This window comes from Bombina bombina, chromosome 5 (genome assembly GCF_027579735.1).
Source record: "Bombina bombina isolate aBomBom1 chromosome 5, aBomBom1.pri, whole genome shotgun sequence".
NCBI classification, from domain to species: Eukaryota; Metazoa; Chordata; class Amphibia; order Anura; family Bombinatoridae; genus Bombina; species Bombina bombina.
In genome coordinates this window covers 1,001,026,408-1,001,045,231 of record NC_069503.1, presented here as the reverse complement: position 1 = coordinate 1,001,045,231, position 18,824 = coordinate 1,001,026,408, and the positions used below count along the sequence as shown (strand labels likewise).

Sequence of the window (18,824 nt, the reverse complement as noted above, 5' to 3'; positions counted from 1 at the left end):
CGCCCCTCGTGGGCATGATAACACACAGCTCAGCATAGTAAAATCTAGAGAATGCAATTGCGCCACTGAGAAAAACGGTGCCAAACATAACCCCGCCCTTCGTCGGCATAACCATCCACGCTCTCCCGGTCGCCATAATTATTCTTAGAGACCAACTACCAGGAGCTAACTGACCCCTTCTTTGTGAACCTGGGACAAATTGTAATACCGATGAAGGTATAAGAGTGCATTACATATCAAAAATTATACATTAAACAGATTAGCTCTCTCTGTCTATTGGGCATATTCCCTGAGCCCTATTGAATCCAGCTCGGTTCAAATAACCCCAGAAAAGCCACTCTCCTCAGCCCCAGTGCCTGCCATTAACATGCTGTCACAGAATTCTTTATATATATATATATATATATATATATATATATATATATATATATATATATATATATATATATATATACACACACATATATATATATATATACATATACACACATATATATATACATATACACACATATATATATATACATACATACATATAAACACATACATATATACATATATACACACACAGTATATATATATATATATATATATATATATATATATATATATATATATATATATACACACACACACAGTATATATATATATATATATATATATATATATATATATATATACATACACACACACACACACACACACACACACAGTGTATATGTATTGATTGTATGTATGTGTGTATATATATATATATATATATATATATATATATATATATATATATATATATATATATATATATATATATATATGATATATGTCCCAGTAAAGTGTTATACTTCCTCTGTCCTGAATCCTCTTTGTTGCTTCAGACCCAGAATAAAAAAAAGTCAGCACCCCCCAACTACCCCACCAAATTTCCGGCCTATTTCCTTACTTAATGTGGATGTCAAGCTTTATGCTAAAACTATTGCCTCCCGAATAAATAATATCCTCCCGACATTAGTACATGTTAACCAGGCAGGATTTACACCTCACCAAGAAGCTAGGGACAATACCATAAAATTAATTAACCTCCTAGATTATGTTACAGACGCCAAATTGCCAGCTATATTCTTATCAATAGATGCCGAAAAGGCCTTTGACAGACTGAATTGGAAGTTTTTGAAGACCACCCTATATAAATTCGGATTTGGCCATGCTATAGTTTAAAAAATATTTGCTTTATATAATCTCCCTACAGCCAGAATCCGATTAAATGACTCCTTAACTCCCTCTATAACTAATGGCACCAGACAGGGCTGCCCACTTTCACCTTTGCTGTTCATTTTAGCAATGGAGGTTTTAGCAACCAGAGTTCGCCAGAACTCTGACATCAAAGGAATTAAGATTCAGGATAAACAATACAAAATGGCACTATATGCTGACGATGTAATGTTTACATTAACATCCCCTGCTAAGTCACTCGCAGCGTTATCATTGGAACTTTCCAATTATGGTAGGTTCTCCTTTTTCAAAATCAATGAGACTAAATCAGAATTTATCAGCCTCCATAACTCCCCTTGTTTGGTCAGCAAGATACAATCAGATTTTGGTTACCGCCATAGCACTAAGTCAATTAAATATCTGGGCATACAGATCCCAGAAAACAAATCTTTGTTGTTCTCACTAAACTACCCACCATTGTTACAGACTATCAAGAAGGAACTACACGACTGGGAACACAAGCCCATCTCTTGGCTGGGTAGTATAAACTCCATAAAGATGGTCATTCTCCCCAAAATATTATACACTTTCCAAGCCCTACCCATACAACTCCCAGACTCTTATCTACGATCTTTACAAAAGGTTCTTAATTCCTATATATGGTCTAAACATATGACGAGGGTTCCTATGCACACATTGTACATGTCAAAAGACAGGGGCGGACTAGGGGTTCCTAATATGGGATTTTATAGGCTCGCCACACATCTTGTAAAAATTATAGATTGGTGTAAAAATGGAACAAATAAGGAATGGATTGAGTTGGAACAATCCTTAGCCTCTTTTCCTAACCTGGGTAGTGCATGTTGGCTACCTCTAGCAGAACAGAAGACTGTGACTTCCACCTCCTCACTCACGAAAGAAAACTTTCAAAACTTGGAACTATGTTATTGAACATTTCCCTTCTATATCATCTATACCCTCACCTCTATCTCCTATTCTCACTAACCCTATTTTTCAAATAAACTATCACAACTTAAGTACAACTGATAGCACGATTCATACACTAATCCCGTTTTGTAAGGTCTTAAGAGGGAATGCCCTGTGTTTTCAAAGGACGAACTAACCAGATTAGACAGACCACTTTAAACAGTGGTACAAATATTTTCAACTTAGACATCTTATATATACACACTCTGAAAAGCAACAAATCCTTAGATCACCGACCCCATTAGAAAATATATGTTACCTACAGATAGCAACTAGTGGCCACCTATCAATGGCTTACAAACAACTTTTAAATTATCATTCACGTAAACTACCCTCATATACAGAGAAGTGGGAGAAAGATCTGGGCTCTCCACTTGGAGAGATGGGTTGGCTTACCATTATAAAACATATGAATTCCTCCTTTACCACCATGAAATTTAGGGAAACAAACATGAAGTTACTAAGTAGATGGTACCTAACACCGCACAGGTTAGCACAAATTTATCCAAACACACAAGCTCAATGTTGGAGAAATTGCGGTCATATAGGTACACTGTTTCATGTGTGGTGGCATTGCCCCAACATTCAGGAATTCTGGAAACTGGTGACCTCTGAGATTAGTAAGGCTACACACTATGATATTTCCCTAGATCCACAGACGTGCTTATTCCACAAACCAACTAAAATTAGATGTCGGCTTAGAGCAACACTATTGAATATAATGCTAAATTGTGCTACACAATTGATTCCAAGATGGTGGAAAAGTACAGTTATCCTATCTAGGGAGGATTGTATAAGTTTGATATCTCTGACCTTATCCCTAGAGAAATACCACTATAGCCTGATACACAAAATGGAAGAATATTATTCAATTGTGTTTATGTGGGAAGAATATCTGTCTTCTAGAAAATTGGTGTTCCAAACCAGAATGTGTCTTAGTAGAATTCTGTTACTGACGTGTTTTGCATGTAGCAATTGAGACTTGATCTTTACTGTCGTAATATACTTGTTAATATTTTGACTTGTTTTAATTAAAAAAAAAAAAATTTTTTTTTTTTTAAATAAGTCAGCACTTACCTTTGTAAGCAGGGCAGCTCAGCAGGTTTAGGAGGTCCTCTCCCTCCCATAACCCTGTGGAGAAAGATAAAGCCTGAGTAATCTTGCTTAGGCCATCAGGATTAGGGCAGCACAAATGTATGGGAGGCGCAGTGAGAATTATGTCCCACAAGTTCCCATTGCTCTAAAGCCACCAAAAGCTCTACTGTAGAGACTGATATGGACTACGGCTACACCCTAGAACAAAGCAGCCCAATCTTGCACTACTTTAAAAATAATAAACTCTTGATTGAATAATCTAATCTAACACCTCACTTTACCTCTTCCTATCACTAAAGTAAGCAAAAAGAATGGCTGGAGTGGGAGGGAAGGGAGGAGCTATTTAACAGCTCTGCTGTGGTGCTCTTTGCCTCCTCCTGCTGACCAGGAGGTGAATATCCCATTAGTAATTAAGATGATCTGTGGACTCATCATGTCTTAAAAAGAAATGGCATTAGCAAAACAGTAAAAAGTGACTTAGCTATTGACAAATTTTTTAATGAGCTTCTCTTTCCAAATTTTTCAGTGAGCAGCAGTGATTTCATATCACAACTGAGACTGCTATTAAGAAATTAGAATAAAAAATGTGGAAGCAAAAGGGCACATTTACATCTCAGTATTTTGTGGAAATAGCCAGTGCAATCATGTGACCTTACTTTATGTATGGGTGCAGAACGCAGGGCTTCAGTGAGTACACAGTGAGACAGAGGACCAATCAGCCGATACCTAACCATTTCCATAGTCAGATCCCTAAAAAGACAAAAAAAAAAGATTTTTTATTCTAGAAAACAAATACAAAATTAGGTGGCTTCAGAAAAAAAAAAAAAACAATAGAAGGAAAAAGAAAAAACAAAAAAGGGAGGAGACATAAGGGGAAAAAATAAAAAATTTGAAAAGAAAAAAAAAGTAAACAGTAATTTGCTTTGACATTTCTAATATCATATTTTTTGAATGGTTGACCTAAACCGGGTACATTTTTAATCTTTTAGAGGAATCAAATACCGAATAATTATAGATGAATCTTTAGATGTCCATATATAAGGTTCAACAGAACCCCTTGTGCCATCACCAATAATCCTTTTCACGGGCACTGCTTGCTCTCCTTCCTTATCTTGTCTTTTCCTCTTTCTTCTTCCAGCTTTTAAACTTTCTTTTCGCTCTACTGGCTGTAAAGCTGGTTCCAGGTCTGGATTTGGCTGACACACTTCAGTATCAGGTATCTCGTCACACAGGCACACATATCTAAGTTCTTTCAGTATATCCTACGAAAATAATGGGAAGAGAATTTTTTATTTGTAAAAAAAAAAATAACACACACACACCATAGGGGTATTGATTGTGAAATTACATGAAAACACTCTAAAAAAGCCTCACACAAAAAAACACGCACAACACTGACCTATGTAAATGGTAATAATAAAAAATAATAAAAAAAACACTGTTCATGGAGACAAAAGCGAGCAAAATAACTTTCAAATGTAAACTTCTATTAAAAACCATTGGTAAACCATGGCAGTAATAACTTCTTCCCTATTCTGTGTGTGACAGGTACCATTACATTTCCAATTACTTAAACGAGGTTAAAGAAAACAAAAAACTATTTTTTCACATGGACCTGAAATAGCAGGCAAGATAGGGGAAAAAAATTAAATCTGATACTATTTCATACCAAACTATCAAAATGAAGTGTCCTGTACACAAAGATTGTTGACAAATTGGATGCATTGGAGGCCATATGCAAAAAAATGTAATAACTAAATTGTAGTAAAAATTCTCCTTTCCACACTCAGAAATATGACTGAAGCAATAAATAGCAGTAGTTTTATGACGGTTATACATTTGTGTGTGATATATATAATTTTTTTATTTTTTTTTATTTTTTTAAAGCTGCTTTAAATTTACATTTTTGGGGGATTTATGGATTGTGATGAAAAAAAGTTTAAATTTTATAGAAGAAAAGTTAAAGGGATACATTTCAAGCAACTCCCTCTAATCGGTAGCAATGTCATTATGGAACCTAGGTTACAATGCAGGAATCTGACGGAGAGTTGCTACAAACGTGCAAACAGGTTAGCACTGGAATGTAGCAAGATATTTCAACATGGCAGTCCTCATGACTAGAGGAACGAGGGGAATAACCTCAATGCTATGCTTATAAAATGTATTTTGGGTTTACTGTTACTTTAAATGGTATAAAGGCTGTTGAGCATTGTGATGACTAGGGAGTAGATTTGGTTTTATAGCTTGTGAAACCTGAAGGAAAAAAAAACCAATGCAAGTTAGGATGTAATAAGTTTGTCACCTGTTTAAGAGCTGGGTGAACCCAAATCCACAGCTGTCGTGTCTCATACGTCTCAAGACTGCATTTCGGTTTCCAGATAAACGTAACTGGACCCAGCGATTCCTCTGGATATTTATCTGCTCTGTAAACAACCAAGGAACCTTGACGCTTTCCGGACAGACAAGGTACTGCAGCAAAGGATGGACCTGAAGAATTAAACAAGAATGACAATCTCATAAGTGATTTAGCTTGTTAATCAAACATACATGAACAAAACCCTATCTTCGCACATCCCAGTTGACCCAGACATTTTACTATTCCACAAACTTCCGATCCTCAAAGATGAGGCTAAAAACTCATTACTGTACACCATGATCAATAGTTCAAAGATTCTGATACCGCAGAGGTAGAAGACCTCAGAGGTCCCAACCTTGACATCATGGAAACCCTGCTCACACTAGGGAGATACCATTACCTCAAAATAGGTAAAATTGATACCCACAAATACATTTTTATGAGATGGAACGCAACAAGAGACAACTAACAACAAAATCCTCCCCCCTCAGTTCTCCCGTATCCGTATGAACCCCTCCACACGCGCCCCAAATGCCACCAACAGACACGAACCAGACACATCTAAAACACTTAGACCACTGGACTACTTTAATTTATGGCAACTTATTTTACTCTTTATTTTGTTAATCAAACATTTGATTATATTCGAAGTTATAATGTTCTATATGATACTTTAAAGTTGAACATCTTTGCGCATCCCGGACGGAGGTGCGCACTGCTTTGAATGTTTAATGCTCATAAACGCATTCCATTGCCAACAAGGACTGACTATTATACAAGAACATTTGGTGAACTCACTGGAACCATGTTGACAAACTTGTTTATTCATACTGTAGACAATACTCTACTTCTATACCCTGTGATATTACGTCCTACTGTGTTGTGTTATTCAGCATTTTTTCAAATAAATTTAAAATTTAAGAAAAACAAACAAAAAACCCCAGAAATGTTGTATGTATTGCAAGGTTATCAACAATACCATGTGCCTTTCCTTAAGGATATATCATAGCTCTACATGACACAGTGACGGTCAATCCTAATAATTCCCAATTCTGATTTGAAGCAGCTCAATATGAATGCATAGCTGAAAGTAGGGAGTTTCAGGAGACCAATGTACTCAGACCGCATCTTAAAAAGAACATTACACAATTTGAGTTTGTAATGTTTAATTATATGTTAAGAAATAAAAAATACCTTTGCAATATACGTTCATTCATTTTTCCCATTATCCTGTAATTTAATTCTGAAAACTGGGATTTCCAATACTTTTAAAAGTAGAGGAGCAGACTCAAGACTAAGCACTGCTATACTTCACACAGTCATTGGTTGCTCACTCTAGAAACTAAATTTATAACTGTCCGTAATTGGCCTCAGCAGTGAAAGAAAGGTAGGTTACAACCTGCTGGTAAAATACACACAGAGAGAAGCGCACTCTCAGGAACCAACAACCATCCCAAAAACTTATCTCGTTCAATGGCGATTTACTACCTGGGTGCAGCTTCTTTTTAGCACAGTAATGCTTTTCCTGTAGTATATCAGTCTGATCCCGCCTATTAAGGTCAGTCCAGCGCCAAAATACCAGGCTATTCCTCTCTGAACAAGGAACACAGCAACCCCAGACACGCTGGCAAACCTGCTTTATGGACACTAAAAAATAACTCAACAAATCTTTGTAAAAAATACATCTGCATACTATTCTTAGGCTAATCTTTTCTTTAAACACATAATTCTACTAACATTTATTTAGTGTTTCACGTCCCTTTAAAAAGGAGGGTGTACTGTTAATTAGGAACACATTACAATGTATCAATTGTACATGCTGGAGTGTATTAAATAGCTAATTTGGCATCTGAAAAAGCTGCTTTTGCCTGTGGTATACCCACTTATATTGAAAATGTAAAGGGCCATTATAGTAACAAAATTACACACGCTAATCTGTTAAGAGGATGTAATTTTATGACTATTGACCCTAGGCTACTGTGCGTTTAACCCACACAAAGAGGTTAAACAGTAGAAATACCCCTCAGGACTTGCAGAGCACTGCTGCCCCCAAGCGGAAAATGCCATTGATCCAATCAGCAACGCTAGTAGCTCGACTCAGATGTGAAAATAGCACTGCAGATTGGTTTTGTGTAAATTACCTGTGTCAGTGCTAGTAAGTCTTGACAAAGCTTTTAAGAGATCCTCTTCTTTGCCTATCAACTCCAGACAACAGAGATAGGATAAATCCTAGAAAAGCAAATAAACTTTATGTATCGAATAATAGGGGGCAAAAATATCTTTTAGTAAAATTAGCATCCCATAGACACCACAGGTAATACATTTTAAATATGAGAAAAGAAGAAAAAATCTTACTTTACAACATTCCTTAGCAACAGGGTAACTACTGCTTAGTTATTTTCATGCTAGTTTAACAATTTACCTAACATACGGTGTCTCATATTGCAACATGTCTAAAAATATTAAAAGGATATGAAACACAATTTTTTTTCTTTCATGATCCCGATAGAGCATGTGATTTTAAACAACTTTCTAATTTACTTTGATTATCAACTTTTTTGTTCCTTTGGTATCTTGTTGAAAAACAGAAGTTAAGCTTAGGAGCCTGCCCATTTCTTGAGCGCTGTATGGCAGCAGTTATACAAGAGCACTAGAGGGCAGCAATATTTCCTGCCATGTAGTATTCCAGATGCCTACCTAGGTATCTCTTCAACAAAGAATATAATGGAAACAAAGCCAATTTGATCATTAAAGCAAACGTTTTAAAAAACTTTTATGATCTGTCTGAACCGCAAAATATTTTTTTTAGTTCCATATCCCTTTCCCATATCCCTATTTTCATTCCCTTTTATGGTTGTAACTATCCTGCAATGAAGAAAACTGCTCCTGGTTAAATTATAGTTAAAGGGACACTAAACTCAAATGTTTTCTTTCATGATTCAGGTAGAGCATGCAATTTTAAGCAATGTTCTAATTTACTCCTATTATCATTTTTTCTTTGTTCTCTTTCTATCTTTAGTTGAAAAGCAGGCATGTAAAGCTTAGGAGCCAGACCATTTTTGGTCCAGCACCTTGGATAGTGCTTGCTTATTGGTGGCTACATTCAGAGACCAATCAGAAAGCGCAACCCAGGTGCTCAACCAAAAATGGGACGGCTCCCAAGTTCAAACAAATTCTACTACACTCATGGTAACATTCTCTAAAAAGATACATAGCTGTATGTAATAAAAAAATGACAATAGACAATCTATTTATGGTATTTAAACCATATACATGTAATACAGATGAGTCACTGTTTAGAATACATTTATATATACACCATAAAGGTCCGCAAAATTATAGATTGTAGAAAGTAACTATTATGCACACCTGCTTATTGTCTGTATTAATAAAAGAAATGAGGCAAAACTGCAAATATTTTTCATGTTTATTTACTATTGCCAGTGAATGTAGGCTGCATTAAAGGGATAGTTCTAGTCAAAATTAAACTTTTATGATCCAGATAGAGCATCCAATTTTGCAACCTGCATGCTCTATCTCGATCATAAAAGTTTAATTTTGACTAGACTATTCCTTTAAGTGCAGTTTATACATTTATTAAAGAAAAAATAAATTGTATAGAAAACATAATTTCAGTGCACATCAGAAAGTACAGTTGGTGAAACTACTTATTTTGCATTGTAAGGTTTTGTCAGTAGGTACCTGCAGAAGGCAATGACTGGTCATTGCTCGATAACAAGCCCTGTAGCTCTTCATTGTAGGCCTGTCTGCCAGGCAGTATCCCCACTTTTTAATCATGTGAAACCTCTTTGCATGCCATATGTGGGTTTCCAGCCAAATGTTCTTCCGTTGTCTCCGGTTAAACTCCATCTGTATATTTCCATGACGTCTCCGTGCTTTACGGCACTTGGCTTTAGACTGCTCTTTTTTCTGGTGCACAGATTTTTCCATCTAGGAAAAGAGAAGAGGCTTATTAAACTAAGCAAAACAGAAATATAAAGTGACAACCTTACAGAAAAAAAAACATTTTGTTTTATAAGTTGGTTCTGCAAAATGTACTTTGTATAACGTCTTGCCAGCAGAGCATCTTAAAAATTAAACTTTTTTTTTTTTTTTTAATGAGGGGTGGGCAGTAATAGATGTTGCTGACATGAAAGAACAAAAAAAAAAAAACCACTTCATTTTTGCACTGTGTTATACACAGAATCACACATGAAAAGAAGTGTAAAAAAGGCTTCAAAGGGACATTAAAGGGATAGTCTAGTCAAAATTAAACTTTCATGATACAGATAAAGCATGCAATTTTAAGCAACTTTCTAATTTACTCCTATTATCAATTTTTCTTCGTTCTCTTGGAATCTTTATTTGAATGTAAGCTTAGGAGCCGGACCATTTTCAGTTCAGCACTTGAGTTGCGCATGCCGATTGGTGGCTACATATTATAAGAATATCGCGGGCGTGTTATTTTGCACGTGTATTACAAGATGAAAGTAAACATGTTCGATTGAACGCTACCAAATTTAACATGCATCAGGTTACCGATTTAAGACATCAGGTAAAGGGTTAGGGCTTAAATAAAAGTAGCTCCAAACACAACATAAATGCATTAAAATAAAGAGTTACACTCACAGAGACACCATCTAAGAAAAAAATTCACATTCATAACTTTTATTTACTTTTTATAAGGGTTCAAAAAGGTATATGGCCATGTATTTGACTGTAAAGGGCTATAATATATTATATTTGTGTACAAATAATAACTATAATATTTATGTTAACATTATTACATACATATATCTCACACACAGAGAAAGTCCAGCACTCACTTACAAGCTCTCAGCTATAATTTAAAAGCAAAAATGGAAAGATTAGTCACCGCACCTGGCCAAATGGGACAAGCTCATGCACCACGTCAAGGTCCCCTCCAATACCCGAGATCCAAAAAAACAAGGGAAGGGTGCACAGGAACAAGGGAAAGGTGCACAGGCTTATGTAATCACCCTAGACATATACAAAACACGCAAGGGGACTGCACTCTCACACCGGACCGGGTACACATCCCATGACCCTGTAACATGCTCAGCCCTGGGTGCTCACCGGCACTCACAGGAAGCTGTGCTGTCCCCAGAGTCACAGGCAGTTAACCCCAGACAGGTCTGGGTGCAAGAACCATAGGGAAAATTACAAAACAAATTAATACAAAACACACAGAAAAAGTCCAGCACTCACTTACAAGCTCTCAGCTAAGATTTAAAAGCAAAAATGGAAAGGTTAGTCACCGCATCTGGCCAAATTGGACAAGCTCAAGTACCACGTCAAGGTCCTTTCCAATACCCGAGACCCTAAAACAGCCACACAATGCAAGCTCTCAAATCCAAACAAATTGGGAACAAGGGAAGGGTGCACAGGCTTATGTAATCACCCTAGACATATACAAAACACGGAAGGGGACTGCACTCTCACCTGTCTGGGGTTAACTGCCTGTGACTCTAGGGACAGCACAGCTTCCTGTGAGTGCCGGTGAGCACCCAGGGCTGAGCATGTTACAGGGTCATGGGATGTGTACCCGGTCCGGTGAGATAGATTATATATATATATATATATATATATATATATATATATATATATATATATATATATATATATATATATATATATATATATATATATATATATATATATATATATATATATAATAAAAATATTTTTTTATACCAAACCAATCAGGAGTTACAACTCATCAACAATATAGTCTTTTCCACTGCATATAGTAAGCAGTATCACAAGATTTGTGATATAGTTTTTAAATACCTTCCAATTCTGCAGAGTGATAATCAACTAAAATCTATATCTAAGAAACAGATTACATGTGTAGCAAAAAAAGCTCCCACCGTAGGAGAAAAGGTGAAAAAAAAATTTCCAATAAACCTAGCCAACCTTCCCATTGGCTTACAATCTCCAATGGTTTTTTTTTAAATGCGGTCACATCTGTAAAAGTTGCAATTACACTAACAAAACTGATCACTTTACCTCATCACAAACAGGTCTAACCTATCGTATTAAAAACAGGATAGACTGCACTAGTGCTTATGTGGTTTGTTGTCACATGTCTACAATGTTCCCTTCAGTATGTAGGACTCACCTCCCATACTTTAAAAGATCGGATTAGGGAACATCTCCTGTCCCTAGAAGAAGACATACCTAGGACCCCTGTAGCCAAGCACTTCCGTTCTCACGGTACTCATATCAAACACCTCTTTCACTTTGTAGGAATAGACCATATAAGGAAAGACATTAGGGGGGGGTGATAGAATGGGCAAATTGCTAAGACAAGAAGCCTTCTGGATATTCACGTTACAGACAAAATACCTTAGGGGAATAAATAAGAGACATGATTTAGATCTATTTATAGACTAGCTTTAGCCCACCCCTCTTTTTTCCCCCTTCCCTTCTCTTTTTCTCTCTCTCTTCCTCTCTCTTTCTCTTTCCTTCTCTCCCCTGCACTCTCTCATTTTACTTCAGTATGTACCTATTACTTTCTGCTATTAACATACTTTCATATAATTTGTCCCACTCAAAGCTAGCTACCCTATTTATGTCTTTTCCATTTAGCATGAACTCTCATTGCCAATTATTCTCTCTCTTTCTAATATCAGTATTATTATTGATTCTCCATATTTCTACCCCCTATCATCATTTCTTTAACAGTATGGTAAAACCTACTGTCATGAACTTATTATAGGGATCATGATTATAATGATATATCTTCCTTTCCTTTGCCCAGGTTCTTGAGTAGTAACATACTTTTTACTGTCTCATAGTTTCATTATTACACATATACTTAATACTCATTCCTATTATGTTTAATTCAATATATGACGAGCTTTTTCTCCCTACTTTTTAATGTTAATGTTCTTGTGCCCTTTTGTTTAATTTACTTTTATCCTCAGCTGGAATCCCTTCATTATTTTTTAATATTTCCCCAAAATATTTAAAAATATTTAAAATACTTTTGCTTTATCCAGCTATGCACTAGTACTAATTGACGTAAGGTTTTTCTTCTTATTTTGATTGTAACTTTTTTACTGTTTATATTTCATTAATATCATCATTATTTTTTAGCTTTTATTTTTTCTTTGTTCCAGTTAAATGAGGTTTCATACACTCATATATTAACATGTATGTAAATGACCATTTTATTGTATGTTATGTTTTCCAATATGCTCTTAACACATAGGCATGTCATATTGTATTATAGACCTGCCTACAGTTCTTTTTCACCCCTACTGTTTAAAACACTTTGTGATTGGATGACACATTGCATAACAATACACCTTTAGAGCACACCTGAAGATCTCTGATGAAGCGCATTGAGCATGCGCGAAACGTATCAGATCCGTAACTACTGATCCTTGTACACTGTCTAGTGCTCCACCTGTATTGCTTGAATAAACCCACTTGGTTTACAGTTCCTGATGGTCCTCGTTTTTTTGTATATATATATATATATATATATATATAAATATACACACACACACGTCACATAATATCAGGGCACTTTAGTCAAATCTTCATTAAAAAGGTTGTATGTTGCTGTTTCGGCTCTTAGTTGAGCCTTTATCAAGACAACATGTCTAACAGATAATCAATGCAGATATATATATATATATATATATACATATATTTTTTTTTTTATATGTGAAGAACATAAGAATGTAAAATATGTGTAATGCATTTTGTGCTTTAGATCTAAAACGGTGTTGGGTTAGCGCACATGAAGAATTTGTTATCTTAAGGCAAGTTATTGAAATATTAAATTAAAAAAATTTAAATAATTGAAAATAATTAGATACTGTAAAAAATAAATAAATATATATATATATATATATATATACACATATATATATATATACACATATATATATATATATATATATATATATATATATATATATACACACACACACACACATTTTTACAGTATAATTTTAAATAAACGCGTTACTCATATTTTACATTCCTATGCTCTTCACATAGAAAAATATATATTTAATAATAAAAATTACATTGTTTTTCTTTGTTTCTCTGATGTTCATGTAAAATATATCTATAGCAAGATATATAGGTATACATAGATATACATATAGAAATATGTATTTTAAATAAAAAATAACTGTCCTGTAAGTGAAGAACTGGAATGTAAAATATTAATAAGTATTAGGTTTCTTTCTTCTGCGCTCTCCAATAAAGTCCATGGGGAGGGAAAGTTAGCACTGTTGCACAAAAGTTTTACTTTAAACTCATAATATGTGAGCTCACCCACATGCACAAAAAGGAAATTTATGCTTACCTGATAAATTTATTTCTTTTACGATATGACGAGTCCACAGATTTCATCCTTATGGGATATCGCCTCCTAGTCAGCAGGAGGAGGCAAAGAGCACCACAGCAGAGCTGTATATATAGCTCCTCCCTTCCCTTCCACTCCAGTCATTCGACCGAAGTTAGGAAGAGAAAGGAAAAGCCAAGGTGCAGAGTTGACTGAAGTTTAACAAAAATAAAGACCTGTCTTAGAAGATGACAGGGTGGGCCGTGGACTCGACATATCATAGAATAAATAAATTTATCAGGTAAGCATAAATTTCCTTTTCTTTTACAAGATATGACGAGTCCACGGATTTCATCCTTACTTATGGGATACAATACCAAAGCTATAGGACACGGATGAAAGGGAGGGACAAGACAGGAACCTAAACTGAAGGCACCACTGCTTGAAGAACCTTTCTCCCAAAAACAGCCTCGGACGAGGCAAAAGTATCAAATTTGGAAAATTTGGAAAAAGTGTGAAGAGACGACCAAGTTGCAGCCTTGCAGATCTGTTCAACAGAAGCATCATTTTTAAATGCCCATGAGGAAGCAACAGCCCTAGTAGAATGAGATGTAATTCTTTCAGGAGGCTGCTGTCCAACAGTCTCATATGCAAAACGGATGATACTCTTCAGCCAAAAAGAAAGAGAGGTAGCCGTAGCTTTCTGGTCCCTACGCTTTCCAGAAAAAACAACAAATAATGAAGATGATTGACCAAATTCTTTAGTCGCCTGCAAGTAAAACTTCAGGGCACGGACCACGTCCAAGTTATGAAACAGACGCTCCTTCTTAGGATTAGGACACAATGAAGGAACAATAATTTCCTGATTAATATTTTTGTTGGAAACAATCTTAGGAAGAAAACCAGGTTTGGTACGTAACACTACCTTATCGGAATGAAAAATAAGGTAAGGAGAATCACATTGTAGTGCCGAAAGCTCAGAAACTCTGCGAGCAGAAGAAATAGCAACCAAAAATATAAAACTTTCCAAGATAAAAATGTAATATCTATGGAATGCATAGGTTCAAATGGAACCTCTTGAAGAACTTTAAGAACTAAATTCAAACTCCAAGGAGGAGCAATAGGTCTAAACACAGGCCTGATCCTAGTCAGAGCCTGACAAAAATATTGAACGTCCAGAATATATGCCAGACGTTTGTGTAGCAAAATAGATAAAGCAGAAATCTGTTCCTTTAAGGAACTTGCTGATAACCCTTTCTCCAATCCTTCTTGGAGAAATTACAAAATCCTAGGAATCCTAATCTTACTCCATGAGTAGCCCTTGGATTCACACCAATAAAGATATTTACGCCATATCTTATGGTAAATCTTTCTAGTAACAGGCTTACGTGTCTGGATCAAGGTATCAATGACTGAATCAGAGAACCCTCGATTAGATAAAATCAAGCGTTCAATCTCCAAGCAGTCAGCTGCAGGGAAATTAGATTTGGATGATGGAAGGATCCCTGAATGAGAAGGTCCTGCCTCAATGGAAGCTTCCCTGGTGGCAGAGAGGACATGTCCACCAGATCGGCATATCAAGTCCTGCGAGGCCACGCAGGAGCGATGAGAATCACCGAAGCCCTCTCCTGTTTGATCCAAGCAATCACCCTGGGAAGGAGAGCAAACGGTGGAAACACATAAGCTAGGTTGAACGATCAAAGCACTGCCAAGGTATCTATCAGTCCGGCCTGAGGATCCCTGGACCTGTTGTAGAGGTCTGAGATGAAAACGAGCAAACGGAATGATGTCCATTGCCACCACCATCAATCCAATTACCTCCATGCACTGAGCCACTGATGGCCGAGGACTGGACTGAAGGGATCGGCTTGTATTCAGAATCTTTAACTTTCTGACTTCCGTCAAAAAGATTTTCATGGATACAGAATCTATTAGAGTTCCCAGGAAAGGAACCCTTGTCTGTGGAATTAGTAAACTCTTTTCTAGATTCACCTTCCACCCGTGAGTCCTTAGAAAGGATAGAACAATGTCGGTATGAGAATTTGTCAGCTGATAAGACGACGCCTGGGTCAGAATATCGTCCAGATAAGGCGCCACTGCAATGCCCCGCGGCCTGAGAACCGCCAGCAGAGACCATAGAACCTTTGTGAAGATCATGGGTGCCGGGGCCAGCCCGAAAGGAAGGGCCACAAACTGAAAATGTTTGTCCAGAAAGGCAAACCTCAGGAACTAGTGATGATTTCTGTAGATAGGAATATGAAGATATGCATTCTTTAAGTCCACGGTAGTCATATATTGACCCTCCTGGATCAATGGAAGAATTGTCCGAATGGTCTCCATCTTGAAGGATGGAACTCTGAGAAACTTGTTTAGACTCTTGAGATCTAAAATGGGTCGGAACGTTCCCTCTTTTTTGGGAACCACAAAAAGATTTGAGTAAAACCCCTGCCCCTGTTCCTGTATTGGAACGGGACAAATTACTCCCATGGTAGAGAGGCCTTTTACACAACGTAAGAACGCCTCTCTTCTTATCTGGTCTACAGACAACCGTGAAAGAAGAAACCTTCCCCTTGGGAAGGAATTTTTGAACTCCAACTGATACCCTTGAGACACGATTTCTAGTGTCCAGGGATCCTGAACGTCTCTTATCCAAGCCTGGACAAAGAGAGAAAGTCTGTCCCCTACTAGATCCGATCCTGGATCGGGGGCCGCCCCTTCATGCTGTCTTGGGAGCAGCAGCGGGCTTCTTGGGTTGTTTACCCTTGTTCCAAGCCTGGTTGGGTCTCCAGGTGGGCTTGGCTTGAGAATAATTCCTTTCCTGTTTAGCGGAAGAGGGAACTCCTTTGAAATTACGAAAGAAACGAAAATTACTCTGTCGTCCCCTTTGCTTAGATGTTTTGTCTTGAGGGAGGAGATGACCCTTACCTCCCGTAATGTCAGAAATGATTTCTTTCAAATCAGGCCCGAATAGGGTCTTTCCCTTGAAAGGAATAGCCAAAAGCTTGGATTTAGAGGACACACCCGCAGACTTTTAACCATAAAGCTCTTTGTGCTAAGATGGAGAATCCCGAACTCTTAGCCCGCTAATTTGGTGATCTGAAAGGAAGCATCCGTAATAAAATAATTAGCCAGCTTAAGGGCCTTAATTCTGTCCTGTATTTCCTCTAAAGAGGTCTCAGTTCTAAGAGACTCTTCTAGAGTGTCAAACCAAAAAGCAGCTGCAGTCGTGACTGTTACAATGTAGGCCGCCGGTTGCAATAAAAACCCCTGATTAATATAGAGCTTTTTGAGAAGACCCTCCAACTTCTTATCCATGGGGTCTTCGAAAGCACAACTGTCCTCAATAGGAATAATCGTACGCTTCAACAGGGTAGAAATAGCCCCTTCCACCTTAGGGACCGTCTGCCAAGAGTCCTGAACTGTGTCTGCTATAGGGTACATTTTCTTAAAAATAGGAGGAGGGGAGAACAGGATACCCGGTCTTTCCCATTCCCTTGCAATAATTTCCGAAATTCTCTTAGGAACCGGAAAAACATCAGAATAAGAAGGGACCTCTAAGTATTTGTCCATCTTACTCAATTTCTCTGGTGGGACCACAATAGAGTCACAGTCGTCCAGAGTCACCAAAACCTCTCGCAGCAACAGACGGAGGTGTTCAAGCTTAAATCTGAAGGACATGACGTCCGAATCTGTCAGGGGCAATGCACTTCCTGAGTCAGACAGTTCCCCCTGAGACAGGTCCTCCTTACCCCCCAATTCAGAGCCCTGGGAAGGTATATCGGAGATAGCCATCAGAGCATCAGAATTCTCAGGGTCCGCATGGGCCTCTGTCCTACTGCGTTTGCCTTGTAACACTGGCAACTTAGATAAAACTTCTGTAAGAGTGGATGACATAACTGCAGCCATATCCTGCAGAGTGAATGAAGTGGATCCAGTTGAACACGGCGTCACTTGGGCGGGCATTAAAGGTTGTGACGCTTGGTGAGAAAGTTGCGGCATACCCTGAGTCTCATCAGTCTGAGAAGCATCCTTAGATATACTTGCATTAAAGAAAATTTGTTCTTTAAAATTGTAAAGCCCTCTGTCAGGGTTTTTTCCCTGTTTGCCATGTGCTGCTGGCAGCCATTTTACTCACCTCTCTTCCTGACTATGGTGCATTGTGGGGGGATGCTGCTCATTTCCTACACTTCCTTTTATGGCCAGACTGGTGTGCATCATCCATGTGAGACAGGATGCAGTCTCAGAATTGTGATGTCATCACTTATTATTTAAAGGGCCTCTGTTCAGTATGCTTTGCCTTTGCGTTGTCTTAGACCTGTTTGTGAGAGTTCCTGTGCATTACCTGGCTGCCTGACATCCTTCCTGGTTCCTGATCCCTGGCTTGTTCCTGACTCTGCTGTTTTCCTTGTTCCCGATTCCGGCTCGTCTGACTATTCGCTTTGGCTCCTGACTCGGCTCGTCTGACTACCAGCTCTGGTTTTGACTCTTGGCTTATTTGACTTGTGGACTTTTTATTATTTTTTGCTATGAATAAAGGTGTGATTATTTTTGCACTTCTCGTCTCAGTCTGATTCCTGGCATCCTGACACCCTCTCAGTACATGAGGGACAAAAAGGAATAGGGGGTTCCACATTGGCATCTAAACACATAGAACATGTACTTTCCTGAAGTTCAGCCATGACAAACAAACCAGCAATGGCAAAATTGGTTGTTTTTTACTTAATTAAAAATCATTATAAATGCCAAAACTTAGAGAAAACTTTTTTTTTTTTTTTTTAAAAAACAAGTATACTGCGTCTTTAAAAAATAAAACCGCAATATTTTTTCTGCTCCGCAATAAACCTATTG

General features: G+C 37.3%; 1 protein-coding gene across 1 annotated transcript in view; it reads right to left on the bottom strand.

Moving 5' to 3' along the window:
• POP1 (POP1 homolog, ribonuclease P/MRP subunit) overlaps positions 1-18,824 on the bottom strand; it is a 118,278-nt gene that overhangs the window by 81,604 nt on the left and 17,850 nt on the right. The window contains exons 5-9 of the mRNA XM_053715237.1: positions 9,350-9,598; positions 7,789-7,876; positions 5,594-5,778; positions 4,294-4,553; positions 3,948-4,041 (exon numbers count right to left, since the gene is read on the bottom strand). Coding sequence (XP_053571212.1) covers positions 3,948-4,041; positions 4,294-4,553; positions 5,594-5,778; positions 7,789-7,876; positions 9,350-9,598 — 876 coding nt within the window. The remainder of the gene's footprint in view (positions 1-3,947; positions 4,042-4,293; positions 4,554-5,593; positions 5,779-7,788; positions 7,877-9,349; positions 9,599-18,824) is intronic.